Source organism: Engraulis encrasicolus, chromosome 16 (genome assembly GCF_034702125.1).
Source record: "Engraulis encrasicolus isolate BLACKSEA-1 chromosome 16, IST_EnEncr_1.0, whole genome shotgun sequence".
Taxonomy (NCBI): domain Eukaryota; kingdom Metazoa; phylum Chordata; class Actinopteri; order Clupeiformes; family Engraulidae; genus Engraulis; species Engraulis encrasicolus.
The window spans coordinates 54,588,284-54,610,149 of NC_085872.1; the positions used below are offsets into that span (position 1 = coordinate 54,588,284).

Sequence of the window (21,866 nt, forward strand, 5' to 3'; positions counted from 1 at the left end):
GGGCGGGGAGGGGGTGCTGACAGAACACTGCTGATACACTCGGGACTCACTAATTCGACGCCCTTTCGGTACTTACGCCTTATGTCCCCTAAACCTAAACCTAAACCTAACCCTAACCTTAACCCTACTTAACCCTAAACCTAACCCTAACCTTAACCCTAACCTTAACCCTAACCTTGACCCTAAACCTAACCCTAAATTGCTTGTTTGAAATGTTAGATTACCATGTGACGGTAGGCTACCGAAAGGGCATCAAACTAGTGGGTCGCTAGGCAACAGTCGGGCAATTCAAGTGAATAGGCAGCGTTTCGTTGCCCTACCACAAAAAACGGGCAATAACGTGAATGTACCACAAAAATTAATCTATTTTTTCGTGAATACTTCACGAAATAAACGGGCAATAACGTGAGTGCACCACGAAAATGAATCTACTTTACGAAATGAGTGAGATACGGTTGGACAGACATGTCTGACAGAACATCCTACCGTAGGATAAAATTACAATGTAGGACCGTTTGTCAGAACACCGGCGCAAATCCTACCGGTCAACATCGCTTCACAGAAAACAGGTGCCAGACGTAGTGCGGAGCCAAGTGTCTTGGTGGAAGTACGTAAGATGGCGCGCAAGGCTAGTTTAATGTAGTTTCATCTTGAAACTCACCTGCCACGATGAGTGATATTGTGGCCTCTTCGTACCACATGCCATTGTGCATGTAACAGACATACTGCCCTCTATCTGCCAGGGTGAGGTTGTGCAGTCTCAGAGACCCATCTCCTCCCTGAAGACCTGCAGGCAGATAGAAGCAAATCACTATATTACATTTGCCCACATCCTCACACTTTGGTATGTGTGTTCACTTTTTTAAGTCTTCTGAGTGAGGAGTCCGCACACTTTTGTGAATCCTTTTTGTTGTGTTTTATTTTGTCATGGCAGGATAACGAAAGAGAATCTGAAGAAGACTGTTGAGGTCGAAACGTTATCCTGCCATGAAAAAATAAAACGCAACAAAAATTATTCTAAGTGTGCGGACTTCTCACTCTGAAAACTACAGTTGTCCTTCGTCCTGCACCTTTCCCTGGGATGTGTACAATCGCCTCCTTCAACTCTTTTTTTAAGTCACCTTGGATAAGAGCATATTTAAAATTGAATTATGTGCTCCTGTTGTTTTTTTCAATTCCTTAAATGATTGGATGATTCCAAAATTCAGGACAATGGTGCCATTACCATGGATGGGTTCCTCTGAAATTACTCCAGAAGCAGAAGGACCATCACAGCAAAAGACGAGAACCGTCAGATCATGTCCACCCCCGTTTGGTGAGTATGTTATTCACCCCATGTACTGTGTTGATGACGTGTCACCTAACTTCAGTCAGAGATGTGCGTCCCTTGTACTGAGGGTCCACTTGTTCCTCTTCCAGCTTCTTCCTCTCATACACTAGAACTTTCCGGTCCCTGATCCGTCCTGGTTGTGGTCGGTACCAGTGCAGCTCGTCCGGGTCAAAGGAGTAGGACGCCACGCAGCCCAGAACCACAGAACTGCCCAGAGGAGCTGAGACTGGACCCTTTGGGTAGGTCAGGGTGAAGAGCTCTTTGGGGAGACACAGAAGACAGGGAAAAAAAATATAGGGCTTTAATATGAACAGCAGAGGACATCATACAACATCATATGACATCAATATGAACAGCAGAGGACCGGGCCCTTTGGATAGGTCAGGGTGAAGATCTCTTTTGGGAGATACATACAGAGATTACACCTATGAATTCAACTGTATATTCAGTAACACTTAATTTGGTCTACATTAGGGTGTCAAGTAATTACAATAAGAATGTCATTACAACAAGACATACATTTTGTTCTTTTTGCAGCATCAAGTTGGCATTGTTTGGTTGGCATAACGTTTCAAAACCCAAATGACAGTCCTGTCATTCTTATCATGTTTACCAGGCGTGTCACAATCAGGCAAGGAAACCAAGCAATTACCTATAGGGTAAGTGCTACATAACTGTAAACAGATGACAACAATGACTTTCTGAGAGTGGTAACGGCTCCCTTAATGTGCAATGATACTGCTATTACATTATTACATTGCATTTGGCAGACGCTTTATAACCAAAGCAACTTTGAAAAGAGGAAATAATCAAGCCAACATCACAAGAGTAAATAAAGAGTAAATAACACACACACAAACACATACACACACACACGAACTAAACTAGATATCATGTCAAGAGGCTGCCCTGGGACTAGGCCAGCTCAAGCATTAGGATACTCTCGAAAGAGGAAGGTCTTTAGTTGTTTCTTGAAGGCTGCAAGAGATGTGCTTAGTCTTGCTACCTCTGGGAGACAGCTCCACCGCTTGAGTACAACAACGGAGAACAATCTTGACTGGGAGTACCTAGAGCGACTGGATGGCAGAGCCAGACGGCTTGTGCTGGATGAGCGCAGTTCTCTTCCAGTAACATAAGGCGTTAGTAGGTCCTTCAGATACGCTGGGGCCGTTCCTGTGATGGTTTTGTAGGCAAGGGTCAATGCCTTGTGCTTGATCCGGGCGGCGATCGGTAGCCAGTGCAACTCAATAAATAGAGGAAAAACATGGGTCCTTTTGGGTTGATTGAATATCAACCGCTATCAAAGTCTTTCCTGAGGGGGCCCTCCCCGATAGTCTGAAGAGCTACAGAAAAGGGCCTCCTCTTTGCCTAGGGCCCCCAAAGACATAGCAACGGCCCTGACTGTTACAGAACACTAACATAGACCACATCAGATAAAGAGATCAGTAGTGATTTTATCCACAATTAATTTGCTGGATACCTTTCTCTTGGGCAGCAGTTGGAGCCGAGATGAGAAGACACAGAAGCAGCACTCCCAGCATGTCAACCCTAAAAAACAGGTAAAATGGGAAACAAGGTAAAATATGATAAAACAGGCAATGAGCACACTGTATGATTTGACCTACTATATTCTCTGCATCCATGAAACAATTCAGGACATTGTCATCAAACTATTTACAACTTCTCCAAGAACAAGACCTGCTTCCATTTAATCGTTCAATCAACCAGTCAATCCCATTTCAACCGATCACTGCCTGCTCACCGGAGTACTAAGGGCTGTCATGCCATGATTCAATTACTGCCTGGCTGGACCTGCCACATGCATGATCGCTCTTGTCACATGGTTCATTTACACCAGTAATTAGACCAACACTCTCGTACTGTGTTTGTATATCCTTGCTTACAAAAGCTGTATTGCTATTGACATGGCTGGCCTGCCTGACTGCTTTGCATGCTGACGGGCTGACTGGCTAGATGGCTGGATGGCTGGATGGATGGCTGGCGGGCTAGATGGCTGACTGGCTGGCTGGCTGGATGGCTGGATGTCTGGATGGCTGGATGACTAGATGGCTGGATGGATGGCTGACTAGATGGCTGACGGGCTGGCTGGCTGGTTGGCTGGATGGCTGGCTGGATGGCTAGCTGGATGGCTGGCTGGCTGGCTGGCTAGTTGGATGGATGGCTGGCTGGCTAGCTGGCTGGCTGGCTGGCTGGCTGGCTGGATGGATGGCTGGCTGGCTGGCTAGCTGGATGGCTGGCTGGCTGGCTGGCTGGCTGGCTGGCTAGCTGGATGGCTGGCTGTTGGGCCTACTGGCTGTTAGCAATGCTGTCAGCAATGCTTGTATGGACTGGCTGCATTGGCTGCCTCCATAGTGGTAGACAACCGTTATAGAAACGTTAACAGACACGGGCATTTACCGAAAAAGACATCTCTTTTACATCGTAAATGACCAGTTACTCAACCTTGGGAAAAAAAAAACCTTTTGCGAGAGTATAGCCTACATGTGTCTTCAAAATGCATTCATCATACGAAATGTTTTGGAACTATGGCATTGGCAATATTTAAGTGGTTTGGGAACATGACTGTTGTTTGTGTTGCAATGAGTAATTGGTAATTGGCAGCACGTTAACGCCAATAACGGCCCACCACTAATTATTACATTATTGGCAGAATGTTATTACGTTATGGGTAGGGAAGTGTTATTACGTTATGGGCAAGTTATTACGTTATGGGTTTTATTACTTTTCAAATGGGCCCAAATTATTACATTATGGGCAGTTATTATGTTATGGGCAGTTATTACGTGATGGAAAAGTTATTACACTATGGGTTTTATTACGTTTCAAATGGGCCCAAATATTACGTCATGGGCAGTTCTTACGTTATGGGCTGTTTTGGGTTCTTAGTTTACGTGAGGTCCTCATATTCGTACCCCAACATCTACAAGAACCCAACATGGAAACAACAGCCTTGTTTGACTGGTGGTGTGGCTAGCGTCAGGACATTTTAGATAAAAATAATTAAATGAAAGATATATCTCAACCATACATTTTCCAGAATGTCTAAAGCTCACAAACACACAGAAGTTGAAATACTTTAAAACTTACGTGCTGAAGGAAGTTAATCTTGCACCGTGGTGTTTTTCCGTGTCTGAATACAGTGGTGTCAGCAGGTTTGTTCTCCACTCTGTGGTGTAACGCTACACTGTATCATAAAGTTAAATAGGTGATATATTAAATAGGTGATATATTACTTTACAGCAGCCCTCTCATTGCTGATTCTATGTTACCGTACATTTGTAGTGAGCTACAATGTCTAGTTGTCCTACATTATGCATCCAGTTAGATCCAGAGAACCTCCAATGTATCAGTTTGTTTATTTGTTTTTTTGTCTAAAAAGGCTGCTGTAGGAACGCTAAGAGGCTAGGCTGTCCATCAGCTTACATAAATACAAATATAATGAGTTTCAATGGGAGAAAAGATTACACTCTAGTCAGGTCAGTGGCCATTTTTGTAGTTCAACAGCCACCTCTTACAATGGGTTTCAATGGGATAAAGGACCACACAATAAGCTACCTGAAGAGATTTGTTCAACTGCACTTTCCAGCCCTTTAGTACACATGTACACAATCACGCACGCACACTTGCACACACATACGCATACACACCCACACCCACACCCACACACGCGCATACGAACACACACACGCACGCACGCACGCACGCAAGCACGCACACACACACACACACACACACACACACACACACACACACACACACACACACACACACACACACACACACACACACACATTGTACAAACAAGTATTGTAATCAGAGCACTGGTTAATGTTTACCTGGGATAAGGGATTACAGAGGGAGAATAAGGGAGGAGAGAGAGAGAGAGAGAGAGAGAGAGAGAGAGAGCTGGAGACACGTACACACAGACAGAGAAAGTGAGAGAGAAAGAGGGGGCAGAGAGAGAGAGAGAGAGAGAGAGAGAGAGAGAGAGAGAGAGAGAGAGAGACCAACAGCGGGAGGAGAGGAGAGAGAGAGAGAGAGAGAGAGAGAGAGAGAGAGAGAGAGAGAGAGAGAGAGAGAGAGAGACCAACAGCGGGAGGAGAGGAGAGAGAGAGAGAGAGAGAGAGAGAGAGAGAGAGAGAGAGAGAGAGAGAGAGAGAGAGAAAGACCAACAGCGGGAGGAGAGGAGAGAGGAAATGAGAGAGGGGGAGGGGGTGAAAGCGAGAGGGAGATGTCCTGAGAAAGCTACATTCTTGCCACTCTCAAGATGAGCAACGGGCTCTTTTCAAACTAGCCAATCACAACCACTCAAGTTCCTGGCCAAAAGTGAAAGTAATATATCATCTATTCAACCTTATGATACAGTATAGCTCAGAGACCGAACACTTTGCCAGGACGACACAGAGAAGAAATCAGAACGGATTAAAAAAGAAAAAGGATTGACCTCCTGCAACATGTAAGTCTGAAGTTTCTATGCTGCAATTAGCTTTTAACGAAAGAGACTCACAGTTACGTATCAGGGAGTTTTCTTGACAGTCCCGGCAGCAATGTGTGGGCTAGGTGCCTTGCTCAAGGCCACTTCACCCATGGAATAAAGGAAGGGTGGGGGTTGAATAGATCCATGTAGTCGTATAGGCCTACATACAGTATACATGGATGGAGGTGTGAGAGCGTTAGGATTTGAACATGCAGTCCATGGATCTCAAAATCACCTCCCTAATCATTAGGCAATTGTGTAAAGACTTTCCAGTGTTAGCATAGCTAACGAATGCCTTTGACAACAATGGGACCTTTGCTCTGTCTTGTTTTAGTGTTTCCTTGGACAGGAAGTGTCTTGAAGCAGCTTCAGGCATTATCTTGAGACGTCTATTCAGCTGCTCTACATCATCATGGGTGAGAAGCACAAGACCGTACACAATGCAACAACTGTTTCAAATTCATTACATTACATTACTGTACACTTAGCCGGTGGTGGGAACATTCATTTTCTACAGGAACACGTTCAGAGTTCAGTTCACACATTTTAGTTCGTTCATAGTTCACAATCGTTTATATATATAATTTATATATATATAATTTATATATATATATATATATATATATATATATAATTTTATTTTAATTATTTTTCTTATTGGGCTTTTTCTTTATTTGACAGGACAGTGAAGGTAGTGACAGGAAGCGAGTGGGCAGAAAGAGATGGGGAAGGGTCGGCAAAGGACCCGGGCCGGGAGTCGACAGGGCCAGTTCACAATTGTTTAGTCCTATAGCTAATAGATTTTTCCGTAAAAAATAGGTATTTTTCATAGTTCATTATTTTAAAGCTAATAGTTTTTGGAACTGGTTCATAGTTTGTTTATTGCAAGAGGTTGTTGCGAGCTACGTATATTGTTCCATATCATTTGGCAAAAGCCTATATAAAACCACACACAGCATTTTCTTAATCAAAACAGTGAAAACATATGTGGAAGATGTCATCTTGTGTTTTTGTGGCTCTTTGCAATGTACATGTATTTGGATGGGCTTTCTCCTGAACACTAAGTAAATATGGCACCCTATTCAATGAAGGTGCATGTAGTTTGTTTGCAGGCATGAGATTTAACTTGATCATAGTTCATCCATCAGGCAGTAAGAGTATTGGTTCAGTTTACGTAGGGCAGTCATGGGTAAGCAGTTAGGGTGTCAGACTTGCACCCCAAAGGTTGCCAGTTCAACTCCCGATCCGCCAGGTTGGTGGGGGGAGTAATTAAACAGTGCTCTCCTCCGTCCATGACTTAGGTACCCTGAGCATGGTACCGTCCCACCGCACTGCTCCCTAGGGGCGCCATTGGGGGCTGCCCCTTGCAAGTGTAAGGCATAAATGCAATATTGTTGTGTGCAGTGAACACTTGTGTGCTGTGGAGACAATGACAATGGGAGTTTGAGTTTCCCAATCAGGCTTTCACTTTCTGTCACTTACGTTCGCCCACATTATGACACTTGTATTGAAAGTGACTTACAGTTTATTCACAGACTATTGGTTACAGCAACTGGAGCAATAAGGGGTTAGTGCCTTGCTCAAAGGGGCTTCAGCCATTGAGTGAGGTATGGAGTGGAAGGCTGGGATTTGAACCTGCAACCCTCTGATCTAAATCCCATAACCATGACATCCACTCAGTACCAATGCATATAAGGGATGATTGGATTCACCAAAATGAACAGCAACTTTTTTGCATCTTAGTGCTTCTATGTTCTGGGTTCATACGCTCTGAATAGCTAAGATAAGTCTAGTCAAAATAACTTAACTTATCACTTATCACAAAGCCAAAGGTGCTGCAATAAAGTATTTGTTCAAGGGTGTGCTTATGCCATGTTGATTTTTGTTTACATTTTATATTCAATTGCATTGTACAGGTTAATTAAAATTAATATTAAGATTAAAGGTGGCAAAAATGTGAAATGTGTAAAATTAAACCATAGTAAGGTAATGAATTCATAATCTGTCTTCTGTTTTGTAGCGCTGCCAGTGTCCTGGGTCTGTGTCCTGGTCTGTCTCTCGTACCGTGCAGTGACGGCAAGTATGTACATCTCATACACTCAAATGAATAACACACTTGGTCCCTAAAAAAGTAAACTACCATAGTACTACACCACTATGACAATACCGTGCAGTGACGGCGAGTATGTACATCTCATACACTCAAATTAATAATACACTTAGTCCCTTAACACATGCAGTTCCACCAGTGGTCACTAGGGGAAAAAAGTAAAACTACCCTAGTACTACACCACCAGGGCTTGACGTTAACTTTTTCGGCCTTTGTGGCTAGTGGCTTTCCCGAGTCACTAGCCATTTAGCATTTCTCCTAGCCAGAGTTTTGTTTTCTTTAGAATATTCTCTTATTTAAAGACAAGAAATTGAGGCAATTACTCTGCTTTGTCGCACCAATGAATAAAGTGCTTGTCAAAGTGGCTAGTGAGACTGACATTCTTACTAGCCACAGCCAAGGTTTACTAGCATTTGGCTGGTTGGCAGGTGGCAGTATCAAGCCCTGTACACCATTATGACAACGCCTTAAGTAATGTATTACAACTTGGTGATTGCCATTTTGGTAACAGCTAGGTATATTTACAAGGTGGCTCAGTTCAATTTCACATCAGACCGTGGCGTGGGGCGTTAAGAGTCTCGGGCAGTGTGTTCTACTCATCCTGCGCGGCCAGTCCTGTTCGAACCCCTTTCCCACTTTGCCATTCATTTCAATGGGACACCGCCGGCCGCCGCTGTCAAAAATTCAACTTGACTGAGCTGTCTCCCACGCCGCTACCACCCCACTACTGCTGACTTGGTGTGGAAGGACAGATCTGTTTCTAAAAATCACTTCTGGCTGCTCTGGTGTGAAAAGACCCTTAGGATTCCAAAACTCTCACTCTTTTGTGTTATTTTTTTGTAAGTAGTTTTTGGGGGGCATTTCAGCCTTTTATTGGTTTTTGTGAGACAGGATAAGTGAAGGAGAGACAGGAAGTGAGCTGGGAGAGAGAGATGGGGAAAACTCTCTCTGTTTTGTATTCATCATTATTATGTTTTATTCTTTCATGTGTTTTTATAATGTGGAATTGTGTGTGTGTGTTTACTACTGACTTCTCTCTCTCTCGCTGTATCTCGCTAGTTCTCTCTCTCTGTCTCTCTCTCTCTCTCTCTCTGTCAGATGACTTCACAGTCCAAACCCCCCAGAAGTCCATCTCAGCCCCTTCCGGTTCCTCTGTGACGTTGCCATGTCAACTGTCTCCGCCCATGAATGCCCTGAACCTGGAAATCCGCTGGCACCGCCCGGACGCCTATAAGGTTCCCATTCTGCTGCAGAAGACCCCAGTGAAACCGGATCAGGCCCTAGACAAACAATACAGGTAGGACACCGAATGCACTAAACTCTAACAGACAGTCATGGGTAAGCAGTTAGACAGACAGTCAGATCTGTAGCCCAAAAGTTGCCAGTTCACTCTTGACTCAAACCAGTGCTCTCCCCCATCCTACTCCATGAGGTACCTTGAGCATGGTACTGTCCGACCTCATTGCTCCCTTGTGGTGCTATTTTGGGCTGCCCCCTTACACGGGTGAGATATAAAATGTAATGGCTTTGTGTCCAATAAGTACTGTGTGCTGTGAGCTCTGTGTCACAATAACAATGTGTTTGACAGATGGCCCACATACACCGTTAGTATGAAGTGCAAGTTGAACAGTTTTTGTTTGTTTGTTTTGGCCCTGAGAAAATTTGAGTTTGACACCCCTATAGAGCCCCTGGACTAGCCATGTTTTGAGGAAGCCTCTGACCTTTCGACCCTCAGATCCACAGGACAGAAGATATCATTGGCCAATCTCTCGGATCCACAGTAGGATACATATCTGACACTAAACCCAACTCCTAAATCTAAAACCCAAAAGCTAAAGAGTCATTGCAATATGATACTTGTATGTCTATAATTCCATCAATACTGGACCAATTCAGCTAAACACAATTATAATTCTATTTATATATAATTATAATTTGTTCAGACGTAAAGTTTGTGCAGTGCGGTTGTTTTGCAGCGTCATGTCTGGCATGTCACCTACTGAGTGTAATTTAGCAGTTACCAAAACGTTGGCTGAACATTAGGCTACCTAACTGTTGTAGGCATGTAATTACGTGTACAGTGGCATGGTGTCACCGATTGGAGCTTTGGAGAAGAGAGGTGTTTCTATGAGATTGAAGAACATCACTCCTGCAGACTGCGCCAACTTGTCATGACACTAAATTACACCTTCTTATCCTTGTGTAATAACAGTGGTAGGGTGTCTCTGGTTGGAGCGCTGGATAAGGGAGATGTTTCGTTAGAGAATATCAACCAGGCAGACAGAGGAGACTATGCCAATGTGACATGACAATATCCAACAGACCCTAAATTATTACACCTTTTTATCCTTGCTTATAGTGGTAGGGTGTCTCTGGTTGGAGCGCAGGAGAAGGGAGATGTTTCTATGAGACTGGAGAACATCACCCTGGCAGACAGAGGAGACTATGTGTGTTACGCCAAGAGCACACAGTGGTACGAATCGGCCACCGTCAACCTGCAAGTCAGAGGTGAGGTCATACACAGTCAATACCCCACTGTTAGTTTCAACTCAAATGAACTTCATTTCAGGTAATGCTTGGTACCAATCAAAAACTAAGGAAAGGTCACTTGCGCTCTAGCTTTCTTGGTGCTCACAGTCTGGGACTGTATTCAGTTTGGAGCAAGAAGGTCCACTTCAAAGGAGACTGGGCCAAGGACGACTGGAGCACACAGGATACGTTTTTCTGATTTTATTGTGGTGCGTCTTCATCAGAGTCAAACCATACTGGTGTTACTGCATAGAATATAAAGACATTCTAACCACCTTCTTTGCCAGCATTGGTTACAAGTTAGGGGTGGGTCTAGAGCAATTATCCAGTAGGGGCACTCCTGAATAGGTCATTCATTTCTTGTAATTAACATTGTGAGTAAGACCAAAACACCATGAACCAAAGTGAAAAAAAATAATAAAAGTAATACAAAGAAAATTAAGAAAAACATTAAGAAAAATATATACATGACAGACTCAGAGAAAACAGGATAAACAAAGTTCCTCATTCAGTCCATGGGGCTCAACGGTATTGAGGGTGTGAATCCAAAATGCTTCACGTTTTAGTAGCATGTCTTCCATGTTTGTCCATGAAGTGGTGGGCTCAGCGATGGCAGTCTCTGTAGGCGAGACGACGGAGGGTCAGGTGAACATTACCTGTGCAACGGACGGCTGGTCTCCTCAACCAAACGTCACCTGGACCAACAGACAGGGAAGCCTACCTGGATTACTCACAATGCACTCTGCAGGTATCACTATCATGATTGTGGGCGCTGTCGTGATTTGTCATGCACATGCACTATTCACCATTGCAATGCATTCTGGTTAGAATTTAAAGGAACAGACCACCCTTTTTTGATTTTCACATATTTGCAGTATTTCCCAACATTATTCATGAATGTGCATATCATTTTCGTCTCAGTGTTTTCAGTACTTAGATTTATTGGATCAGAATTATTAGCATAGCTTAGCATAATCACTGGAAGTAACTGGTATCTTTAGCATCAAGCCACAAGTGGTCACTGGATGGAATTAAATTGCCGTTTTACACTCTGGTGAATTTTACATTAATTTTAAAATGGTTTATAAGTACATTTGATTGTGTTTTATTTTGTACCATAGACTTGCATTGCTATGCCTAATGTGGCTTTACTGTTAAACGGGCAATGCAAACACATAGACGAAAATTATATGCACATTCATGAATAATGCATGGTAATACTGCACATATGTGAAAATCAAAAAAGGGTGGTCTGTTCCTTTAATTACCAGAAACAACTTTTAATTTCGTAGTGCACATGCACACTGCACAGACTGCCAAAGCATACACCATACTGCATCAGATATGCACCCTGTTTTATTGGGCTCATAGAATGAATTCCCAATATGTAGGTATAACAGTGGCCTCCACAATGGCAATGAGTCTTTTGTCAGTGAGGCTTGTTTCATGATATGTTTTATTTATCTGTTTACATGTACTCTTTGCAGTTACTCTCTGGAAATTTGGATAGTCTACTTTGATTAGTTTATATGCTTCTGGTGCTTTATGGACTGGGTACTATACCATTTCCACTTGCAATAGCCTAACACCATCGACCTGTGCAATTACTTGTGACATCAAAAAAATACCTCCACACATGGCAGGTTATTGGGTTCTTTGTAAAAAATCTTGGAGTGTTCTTGAAGTCTCTTGAGGACATTTACATCTATTATGCTTCACATGGTTCTCATGTTCATGTCATGTGAATGCACAACCTTACCTGTGTGTGTGTGTGTGTGTGTGTGTGTGTGTGTGTGTGCGTGTGCGTGTGTGTGTGTGTGTGTGTGTGCGTGCGTGTGTGCGTGTGCGTGTGTGTGCTTGCATGCGTGTGTCTTTTCTTTCAGATGATGACGGTTTGGTGGGAGTGTCTTCCTGGCTGCTGCATTCTCCATCTGAATCAGAGTGGATCACCTGTTCTGTGGGTCTGTCTGATCAGGAGAGGAGAGAGAGCAAGATCTTACCCTTCATCTACAGAACACAGAAAGAACCAAGCTCATCAGGTAGCTCATGCCAACGTAAAGGTGCACTGTTATGTGTAATATTTATGATAGTTTATTTACTTAAATTGTGATAGGCCACCGCTCATCTGTTTAGAAGGTGCAGGATTCAGTAAAAAAAATTCTGTATAATGCTTGATGAAGGTCTAAGGACCGAAAGCTTGCAAGTCATGTAAAGCTTCTTTGCACAAAAATAGACCTGAAGTGTGTGGAGTGTCTTCTTTTTATATAGATAGTTTATTTACTGAATTCATGCTGTCCATTGACAAATGCTACCTTTTTCATTAATATTACATCCACCATCAAATTCTAAGTATGCATTATAACTAGGAAAATTACATTCATGAAAAAGGGGATCTTGTCCATGTCTATTTTGAATGTCCAGAAATAGACATTTTTAGCAGCAACCCTTACTGTACTTTGGTCATGCTAGTCAAATTCATTACTCAGTCAACATTCATGAAAAGATCTAATTTCGCAATAGGCAGGACAATATTAATGAGCATCGTAGTTGTAATACCTACTCTGGCCACAATCCTACACAGTGCACCTTTAACATTTTGTGCAGAGACTCTGTTACAACCTTATTGTCACAAAACGGTAATGACCTCCATGTGTTAATGCATTACTGAGGACTCTATAATGTCATAGCAATGTTGTTTCAATGTAGTTAAGCTATTTTTAGTACGAATATAGGATCATTGGGGATCCCATCTGCATGAAAGGGCAACAAAAACTATACTGATTGTTGACACTTGTGCAATTTAAGTCAAAAGCGCTCTTGGGGGAAAAGATTGTTTTTTTGTGTGATGTTCTCTTCAGGTTCTGGGGGAGTTACAGCACTGTTCATCGTGACCCTGCTGGTGTTGGTGGCTCTGATCATTGGGATGGCGGTGGCCTACAAGAAAGGTAAACTAGCAGACTTGTCTGGGGTTGGATTGCAAATGATTAGAGAACCCTCAAATGATGTTTATAAATTTGTTTCAATACTTATGCATGTTCTCATACATGTCATATCTTAAAAAAGACATGTAATGTTAACAAACCTCACTTTTCTCATTTCCTATGGGTGTTCCTCAACCATACAGGCTTTGTCCACATTTCTAGAACACCAAAAGGTAGGCTACTGTTGATATTACTCCATGTTCAGTGTTATACAGTATAGGTGTCACCAGGTACATATGACATTTAACTGATATGTTTGTACAGTGACATTTTAAAAGAGTGGTGTTAAATGTTTGTGTTTGTTTCCTCATCGTTTGTTGGAAAACAGAGAAACGAGAAAGCACTGGAGAAGGTACTGTTGGTAGCCTTCTGCTCTTACTTTTAATATTGTCAGACGTTTCTCATTACACAAGGATTGATTTTTTCTTTTGTGTTTTTTCCCTCTCCCCACAGAAGGGCAGTCTCTAGCGTCTCCAGGTACTGGACTAAAATGTTCTGTTTTTCTTTAGTCTCATTATAAACATCTCTCTGAAATAGCCCATGGTTGTTTGTGCTACTAGATATTACAATGACACCATAATGTTTACATCACATTGTGTTATCATCCATTTCATGTCAATGGATAACAAATTAGTTACCAATGATGGCAACCAACCAGCCAACGGCATACACACAGGTACTGTACTTATCCACACTATTGAAAATAAAAGATCTGTTAACTCATTGGCTGCCTTAGCCGTCGAATGACGTCATTTCGAATAGTGACGCCCCCTGCCTTCGACGTCGTTCGCCGATAATTGCGTTTTTTTACAGCCACGCCTTGAGGACGGTCTGACCTATGTTGTGTATTAATTTCACGCCTCTAGTCATGTTCTAACTGTTCCTGTAGGTGGCAGAAGTGTCCTTAGGAACAGTCAGGGCAGGGCATTAGCTCACATCAAGAGGAAATGTCAAGACAAAAACATCCCTTTTTACTATTATAATCTCAAAAGTAGCATAGCAAAATCATTTTTGAAAGTAAGCACCTGTGACAGTAGTCTACTTTCTTGCCCTCTGATTTTAACACAGGTATTCTACTGATTTTAGTGTCACAGCCTGACAAAAAAAAAACTTCCTCTCATGACCAAAATACACCCCCCTGTTGCCATCTAGCTAGTAGGAATTGTAACTAGCTTGCCCAAAATACACCATGTTCAACCAGAGATGATCTGTGTGGCAACTGTTTCATTTTGGATAATGTGATCAGCCTACACAACATCAGGATGATGCGTACAAAAGATCATCTAACAGGAAAATGCACGGGACTAGTGGTCACCTCAGTTGGGAATGTTTGGCTATTGTTTGCTACGCTAGCTAGCTAGCACGAAATCGCTAACAACTTACAACTAAGCCTAAATAAAGGAGCCTTGGTAAGTCAACTATTTTTACTCATTCTACAGTTGCAGTTATGGATCTGTATAGTATGATCAGCTTACTGTATCATCAAAAAGACAGGGGGGTTGCAGATTCTTGGAACAGAGCAGGCTATTCTTTGTGTCTGGTCAGATACATTCAGCTCACATGAGAAAGCATTGCACTTAGCCTCAGACCAGCTAGCCTTCCCCACTCCAATCGGCTTGTGAAATGTTGGATATGTGATCAGTACTTTATCAAAAGAAAATTCATTGAACAATATATGACAAGATCACTATAGCAGAAACATGATGACAGTAATCATCAATCTGCAAATTGTCCGCTCTGCCAAAGAAGCAGCAGTAAGCTAAGTTGTGCTACCTGCCTGCCTGCCTGCCTGTTCTCTCCTACAGGAGGGAAGAGTTAGGGAACAAATCAGCAGAGGACGACAGGCTAAACAGAGGGACAGTATTTCTGTGAGTTTAGTATTTCACATGAGTTACATGCACCTGTTGTCATGATCCATTGTGCGCGCCAGCAACAAACCAAAACACTCTTGTTTTCAAGCCCACCCCCATTATATTTCAGTACATTATTAGGTTGAAAAGACCATACAAACGATCTTTTGTTCTGGATACAGATGACAGGAGACTCTGTAATAGCATCTGATAGGTTTGGAGTTGTTAGGACGGTGTCATTATGAGCAAAAACACTTGCAATTATAGGTCAACTTCAAATGGCGTTTTCTCAGCTTTTTGGCTAGAAAGCAGCATTTTGGCGAATTCCACTTATTTTCAACAGATGATTATGAAAGAACGGAAAGGGGTAGAGAGACACCGTTTTTTTTCTGATGACAGATGAGCGTCTAATCTGTGTTTTGATAGGTATGGTGTTGACATAGACACAGAACTCAGTTTTTCTGTGAGCCTCCAAAAAACACCCAAAATGCTGAAAAATCTCTGGCACTCTGGGTTACTCTTTTATGAAAATGGCTGGCAGCCAATGAGTTAAAGTTTATTAAGCAATATTTTAAATAAAATAACTGAGCTGTTTCCCTGTTTGTTTTCTCTGAAGGAAAAGAAAGACAGAGTTCAGTTTGAGAAATGAAAAGACATATTGATATATTTCCACTATTTCATTCATCTTTTCCTCCACAGAACCAGCCAAGGAAAAGACTCCAGAAATGAAAGAAGAGGAAACTAACACAGAGGTTATGATGAAGGATATGAAGGGTATCATTGTGACCCCAGGTATGGATGATTCTTTAGAAACACATTACATGGCAGTCATGGATAAGTGGTTAGGGCATCATACCTGTAGCCGAAAGGTTGATGGTTTGACTCGTGACCCGCCAGGTTGGTGGGGGAGTAATTAACCAGTGCTGTCTCCCATCCTCCCCATGACTGAGGAACCAACCCTGACCATGGTACCGTCCCGCCACACTGCTCCATTTCAGGCACCATTGGGGGCTGCCCCCTGGCATGAGTTAGGCATGAATGCAGTTTTGTTGTGTGCAGTGAGAAATGTTTACTGTGTCACAATGACAATGGGACTTTCCCAGGTGGGCTTTCAATTCAACTGGTGCCTGGTGACTAAAATAATATATTATATTGTGTTTTTGATGTGTTTCAGAGTGGGATAGTCTGAAATCCTATGCAGGTAATTCCTCCATCTTCCCTTTGACATCTACTCAATGATGATGACTTCCATGGAGATGTCAGTTTCACATCAGATACCGATTAGGAACAGAATGCCTTTGTTTTATTTGCTTCAGTGGAGAGCATCTTTCTGGAGGTAAAATCAGTCCCTGAGTTTCTGAGGGTAAAGGATGGTCCGGGTGTGAAGACAGAAGTGTGGTGTCCTGATCCAACAAGAGTCCAAGGCCATGCGGAGAGGGATCCCCACGTGCTGTGTGAGCCGAGATTCAATAGAGGAAAGCACTGCTGGGGGGTGAAGATTTGGATAACACCAAAGATCAAAGAAATGGCAACAAATGATAAAAAGATCAAGCAGAAACAGTCTTGGTATGTTGGTGTATGTAGAGATAATCAAGAGAAATACAAGAAAGTTCCCTTAACCCCAGATAACGGGTTCTGGGTTCTGCAGTATGAGAAGGGAACTGGGCTGTTTGTCAACACTGACCCTCCAACTCCAGTGCCAATGACAGATCTCTTCAAGAGACTTGGATTGTTTCTGGACTGTGACAAACACACTCTGTCCTTCTACAACGTAGACACCAAGTCCCACCTGTGTACCTTTGAGAATGTTAGAGGAATGTCTGGTACAGAAGAACTCTGTCCTCTGGTCAGTCCTGGAATTAGAGACTCAGAAGTCATGAGAGTCTGCACACATGATGAGATGAAAAAGAAACAAAAATGAGCATGAAAATGGATATAATGCCGAAAGCATTAAGTCTGATGCCCTCTATGCAATACTTTCAAAGAACATTGATCTTCTTTGCTCCCTGAACTTAATCTAACCAAACTAAGGCCCGGAGGCCAGATACGGCCCGCCACCCCCCTTTGACTAGCCCTTCACCTCTCTGCACCCAAAGAAGCATTCCTATAGCACTCATAAACTGTCAATCACCATATTTTTCTGACCTTTCCTTGCTATTTTTACATGGTTATTAGAAATAAAAAGGAATACATGTGGTATTTCAAATTAAAAAACATTTGAAGTAGGTCTACTCACTTTTTTTGCAAATCACTTGTAATGATGAACTATAAGTTAACTACAACTTATGACTATAACAGGCAGTGGCCTAGTACACAGCCCACATGATTGATTCCGGCCCCTGATCACAGTCAGGAACGATAATGTGGCCCCCGGAGAAAAAAAGTTTGGGGACCCCTGATCTAAATCATAGATTCATACCAGAGTTATTGCATTGCCAAAATATATCTACACCTTTAGGTGTGTCGGTAACATCAAAACAATCAAGGAAATAATCAACCCTAATCCTAACCTACACCACGTGGTGTAATGATAATCAACACCCCTAATCCTACGTAATTTGCCACTCATGGTGTAATGGCGCGTGGAAAAAACAAAATGTGTTGCCATGACACAAAACAGTGTGATGATTCCATGATTCCATGTTATGCCAAGCTGCAGTAGTTTGTCAGCACATTATAGATTTGCTTTTTTAAAGGGCATTTTATGTCTTTACTTATGATACCATAGGAGGACAGTAGAGTGAAAAAGATGAGCTTTCATGTGACTGTTGAAGTTTAGGTCACTGTCAATGAGGACCCCAAGATTTTTAACTGTTTCCCTTGCTTTCAGTCCCTTCGTTTCAAGGATAGTAGCAATCTTTCTTCTCTCTTCTCTTTTCCCAAATATAATTACTTCAGTTTTATCTGTGTTCAGCTGGAGGAAATTGTGAGACATCCATTTGTTAATTATGCACAACAGTTTGACGTAATGACAGATGACGATAATCACTAAATTGTACATATTTTTTTTATTTCAGTGTTAACATTGGATTGCACCACATTTCGAAGTAATGATGACTGTATACTGTACATATTTGTTTTGATTTCAGTTTTCATTTCGGCTAGAGAGGTTGGCCTGCAGATGGAGCTGTTGGTGGGGGAATGGCTTTCAATGTAAATCTTTCTAAGTAAACCTACCTTGGTTCAAATAATCATCTGTGCATGTATATAACGTGGTTGGGGGAAAAAGCAAAAAGAGAAAAAAGCTTAAATCATAAATCACCATAAACAATGGTGGTGTAAGAATACAAAAGGGTTCTTTTATAATTAACCATCCTTTACATTTGAAAGACAATGTACAAAAAAACAAATGTAAATTAATAAATACATGGGTCCAGGAATTACAAATCACTAAATCTCTCCACAGCAACATTTGCAGACATTGAATTTCAGCTGATGTCACCTCAATACATTAATGTGACACCACCTTCTCTCACAGAACAGAAAGGATGTACAGTAGATATGTAGAGATGTATAGAGTTTGGGTAAACTGAATATATGGATGGGTGGGGGTGGGGGGCACACATACAGTACAGGGGTGGGGGGAATGAATAATTAGAGAGTACCTATGCAAAATTTCTTGATACATGGAAAAAAGTTGCTTTTTCTACCATGAAGACTTGAGAGGCAAATGAACGTTATTAACAGAACAATTAGACATGTTAACAATGCATGAATCTGCTTGGCATATGTTCCCGTCTTCTCGTTGAACTTCGGGGTAGGACAGCATATCCTCCAGCGGAGATGGAGGCGGGCGTAGCCTGCCCCCTTTCAGACGGGATCTACTGGTGACGGTGGATGGAGGGGTGGAGGTGGCGTCAAAGTCGGCTTGACTGGAAAGCAGATAATTGAATGAGTGACAGCTTTTTTGAAAAGACGAATGCGATTCATTGGCTGAGAGGGAACAATGCATAAATGATGTAACGGGGAAATCCCCAATCTCGCGTTGTGATTGGTTGACAATCCTGGGGAATGATGAAACGAGTATGATCTGTCAAAAGTGACACTGATTGATTAGTAAGAGTTTGACAGCTGGGTACTTCGAATCTCCCTGGTAGAATTTACGCAAGCTCCCATTTCTTTTTTTTCAGTTTGTATTGTAAGAATACCTGTGGCAATATGCCATAATACACTTTATATTAGCCAAGCTGAATAGGCTATATGTCATGACCGAGTAAAATAAAATGAAAAAAATACAGAAACAGAGGTTATAGAGCAGAGTTTCCCAAAGTGGGGTGCGTGCACCCCTGGGAGTGTGCGGCCTGCAGTGGTGGACAGTAACGAAGTAAATGTAATTCGTTACTGTACTTAAGTAACATTTTCATACTTTCATACTTTACTCAAGTATTTTTATTTGGTAAGACTTTTTACTTTTACTTCACTACATTTCAAAGCGAAATTTAGTACTTTCACTTCGTTACATTTACAGAAACACTCGTTCCTTACTCGTTCCTTTTTTTATTTAAGGCGATACACGGCAGGTGAATTCATTAATTTTTAATTCCCTGGTCAAATGAAATCTGAGATTTCACGTTGGTGTGAAGAAAGTGAAACTGAATCCGATTGGCAGACTCAGAGATTCGTCACTGTGATTGGTTGTAATGTGTCACGTGACAACAAGCTCTACTGTTATTATTTTTAGAAGGGAAACAAGCAGAGCCAGACCACTGATATGTCCACTGTTGCGACTTGTGAGACGAATTGAAATAAGAAGAAACGGTACTTAGCCTACTAGTAACATGCGGAAAGCACAACAAAACAATAAAGCAGGCGACAATAACGTTGAGAGTGTATTGATCTGCACGTCGTATTCGTTGTGTGAGGGGGGAGAGGTTTAGCTCGCAGGCTGCACTCGCCTGACACTAAGATGACATTTGTTAAATAGGCTTCGCGTTTAAACTGAATAATTAGCGAATTGATACTTATTTAATGTACAGCTTATTTGACTTACTGTGCTATATCTGTGTTGTGGCTTACAATAGAGTCACATAATTGCCGCTTTTGTAGCGTGTTGGTTTCTTGAGTCAAGTACACAGGATGCCTAAACATGCTGCTTATTCCAAACCATCCAGGCGCACAACTCCGTGATAGCTTTCTTTCCCCTCAATACATTGCAGTATTTTTGAAGTAGTTGGGGATAAAGTACTTGTCTAATAGACTCCCCTGTTAACAAAAAAATGATTTGCTTCAACATTATGGCAAAAAGTCTTTTGTAAAGCGTTTGTATAGGCCTAGCCTACATGAGGATTGCCTTGGCCACCACATGTTGCAAAGTGAGGCTGCATGCAACAAGTATCCTTTCCCTAAAGTCAAGTCAGTAGGCTACAGTGGATATGAAAAGCACTGGCAATACCACCAAAGTGAGGTTGTAAAAAACCAACAGTAACAAAGTAAAAAAAAAAAACTTTGGCTAAATATTGGCCCAGTGATGTGCACAGGCACAAAAGGCTTTTTCATGATCAGACAGATAAGTGTTCCAATGAAGTTGTATCAAGTAGGCTATTGCAAATCATTGGCATCTTGCAAATTACAAGTATATGAAGATGTTCCTATCTTTAAAGGTAGCTTAGAATTGCAAGAGGTCTGTTTGTCCATACATAGGCCTAAGCCGACCTTAACATAACCAAACACTACATAATAATAATAATTATTATAATTAGAATAACAATAATAATAATAATAATAATAATAATAAGAGGTCTACCAAAACCATAATTATAACAAAAATTAGACATAAAGTACTTTATAGGCTACTCTAACTCCTTGCTGTCAAATAAGTAGGCCTATACTGGACTGTAGGCCTACGGCTGGGGGGTATTGTAGTAGGTGTTCGAATAGGCATATACATTTCCGCCTAATCATTCTTAATACTAATGGCCCTTTCATGTGTTATTTTAGGCATGTTAGGGTCAGTATTAAATGTTTAGAGAGGTAAAAATGAACTTCTGATGCTATAACATCCATGGACCTACCTGTACTCCACAGTGTTTCTGAGGCCTGTTATGGCCTATTTCTAACATGTTGGTATAGCCTATGCAACTCAGAGGATAGTTAATTAGATATGACCAAACTAGGCTTACAACACTTAAATATTAAAATTGCACCAAAGGCTTCATTTTTAAGTTTTTACTTTTTACTTTTAATACTTAAGTATTTTTGACGGCAGATACTTTTGTACTTCTACTCAAGTAAAAAAGTGAGGTGAATACTTTTACTTTTACTTGAGTAGTTTTCAATGCAAGGTAACTGTACTTTTACTCAAGTACATAACTGGTGTACTTCGTCCACCACTGGCGGCCTGCCATTAGGGGGTGCGTGAGCTGAATAGAGCAATGGTGGATATGTGTGTTTTATATCTAGCATTAATTAATATTCATTTGTTTTAAATGTTATGGTGAATTATATGCTGGAAGGGTCCATCTGAAGTGCAGTTTAATTCCTTGACTATTGGAAAAGAGGATTCCCCAAAACGACTGTGCATAATGTGCAGTGAATGCGCAGTAAATCCATACTTGCGTGCCCATCAGCA

At 41.7% G+C, this 21,866-nt stretch overlaps 1 protein-coding gene and 1 long non-coding RNA gene across 2 annotated transcripts; one reads left to right on the forward strand and one right to left on the reverse strand.

Annotated features, from left to right (window-relative positions):
- Window positions 1-1,512: 1,512 nt before the first annotated feature.
- On the reverse strand, window positions 1,513-4,479 carry LOC134466674 (uncharacterized). Its single transcript, XR_010038377.1, has 3 exons — window positions 4,439-4,479; window positions 2,811-2,878; window positions 1,513-1,589 (listed from the first exon to the last, which is right to left on the reverse strand). It is a non-coding gene; the product is annotated as an uncharacterized LOC134466674 (long non-coding RNA).
- Window positions 4,480-9,122: 4,643 nt separating this feature from the next.
- LOC134466177 (butyrophilin subfamily 2 member A1-like) lies at window positions 9,123-17,219 on the forward strand. Its single transcript, XM_063220074.1, has 9 exons — window positions 9,123-9,235; window positions 10,298-10,446; window positions 12,351-12,506; window positions 13,326-13,412; window positions 13,777-13,800; window positions 13,902-13,925; window positions 15,998-16,090; window positions 16,473-16,499; window positions 16,615-17,219. The coding sequence occupies exons 1-9, from the start codon at window positions 9,123-9,125 to the stop codon at window positions 17,217-17,219; spliced, it is 1,278 nt and encodes a 425-aa protein (XP_063076144.1).
- The last annotated feature ends 4,647 nt before the right edge of the window (window positions 17,220-21,866 follow it).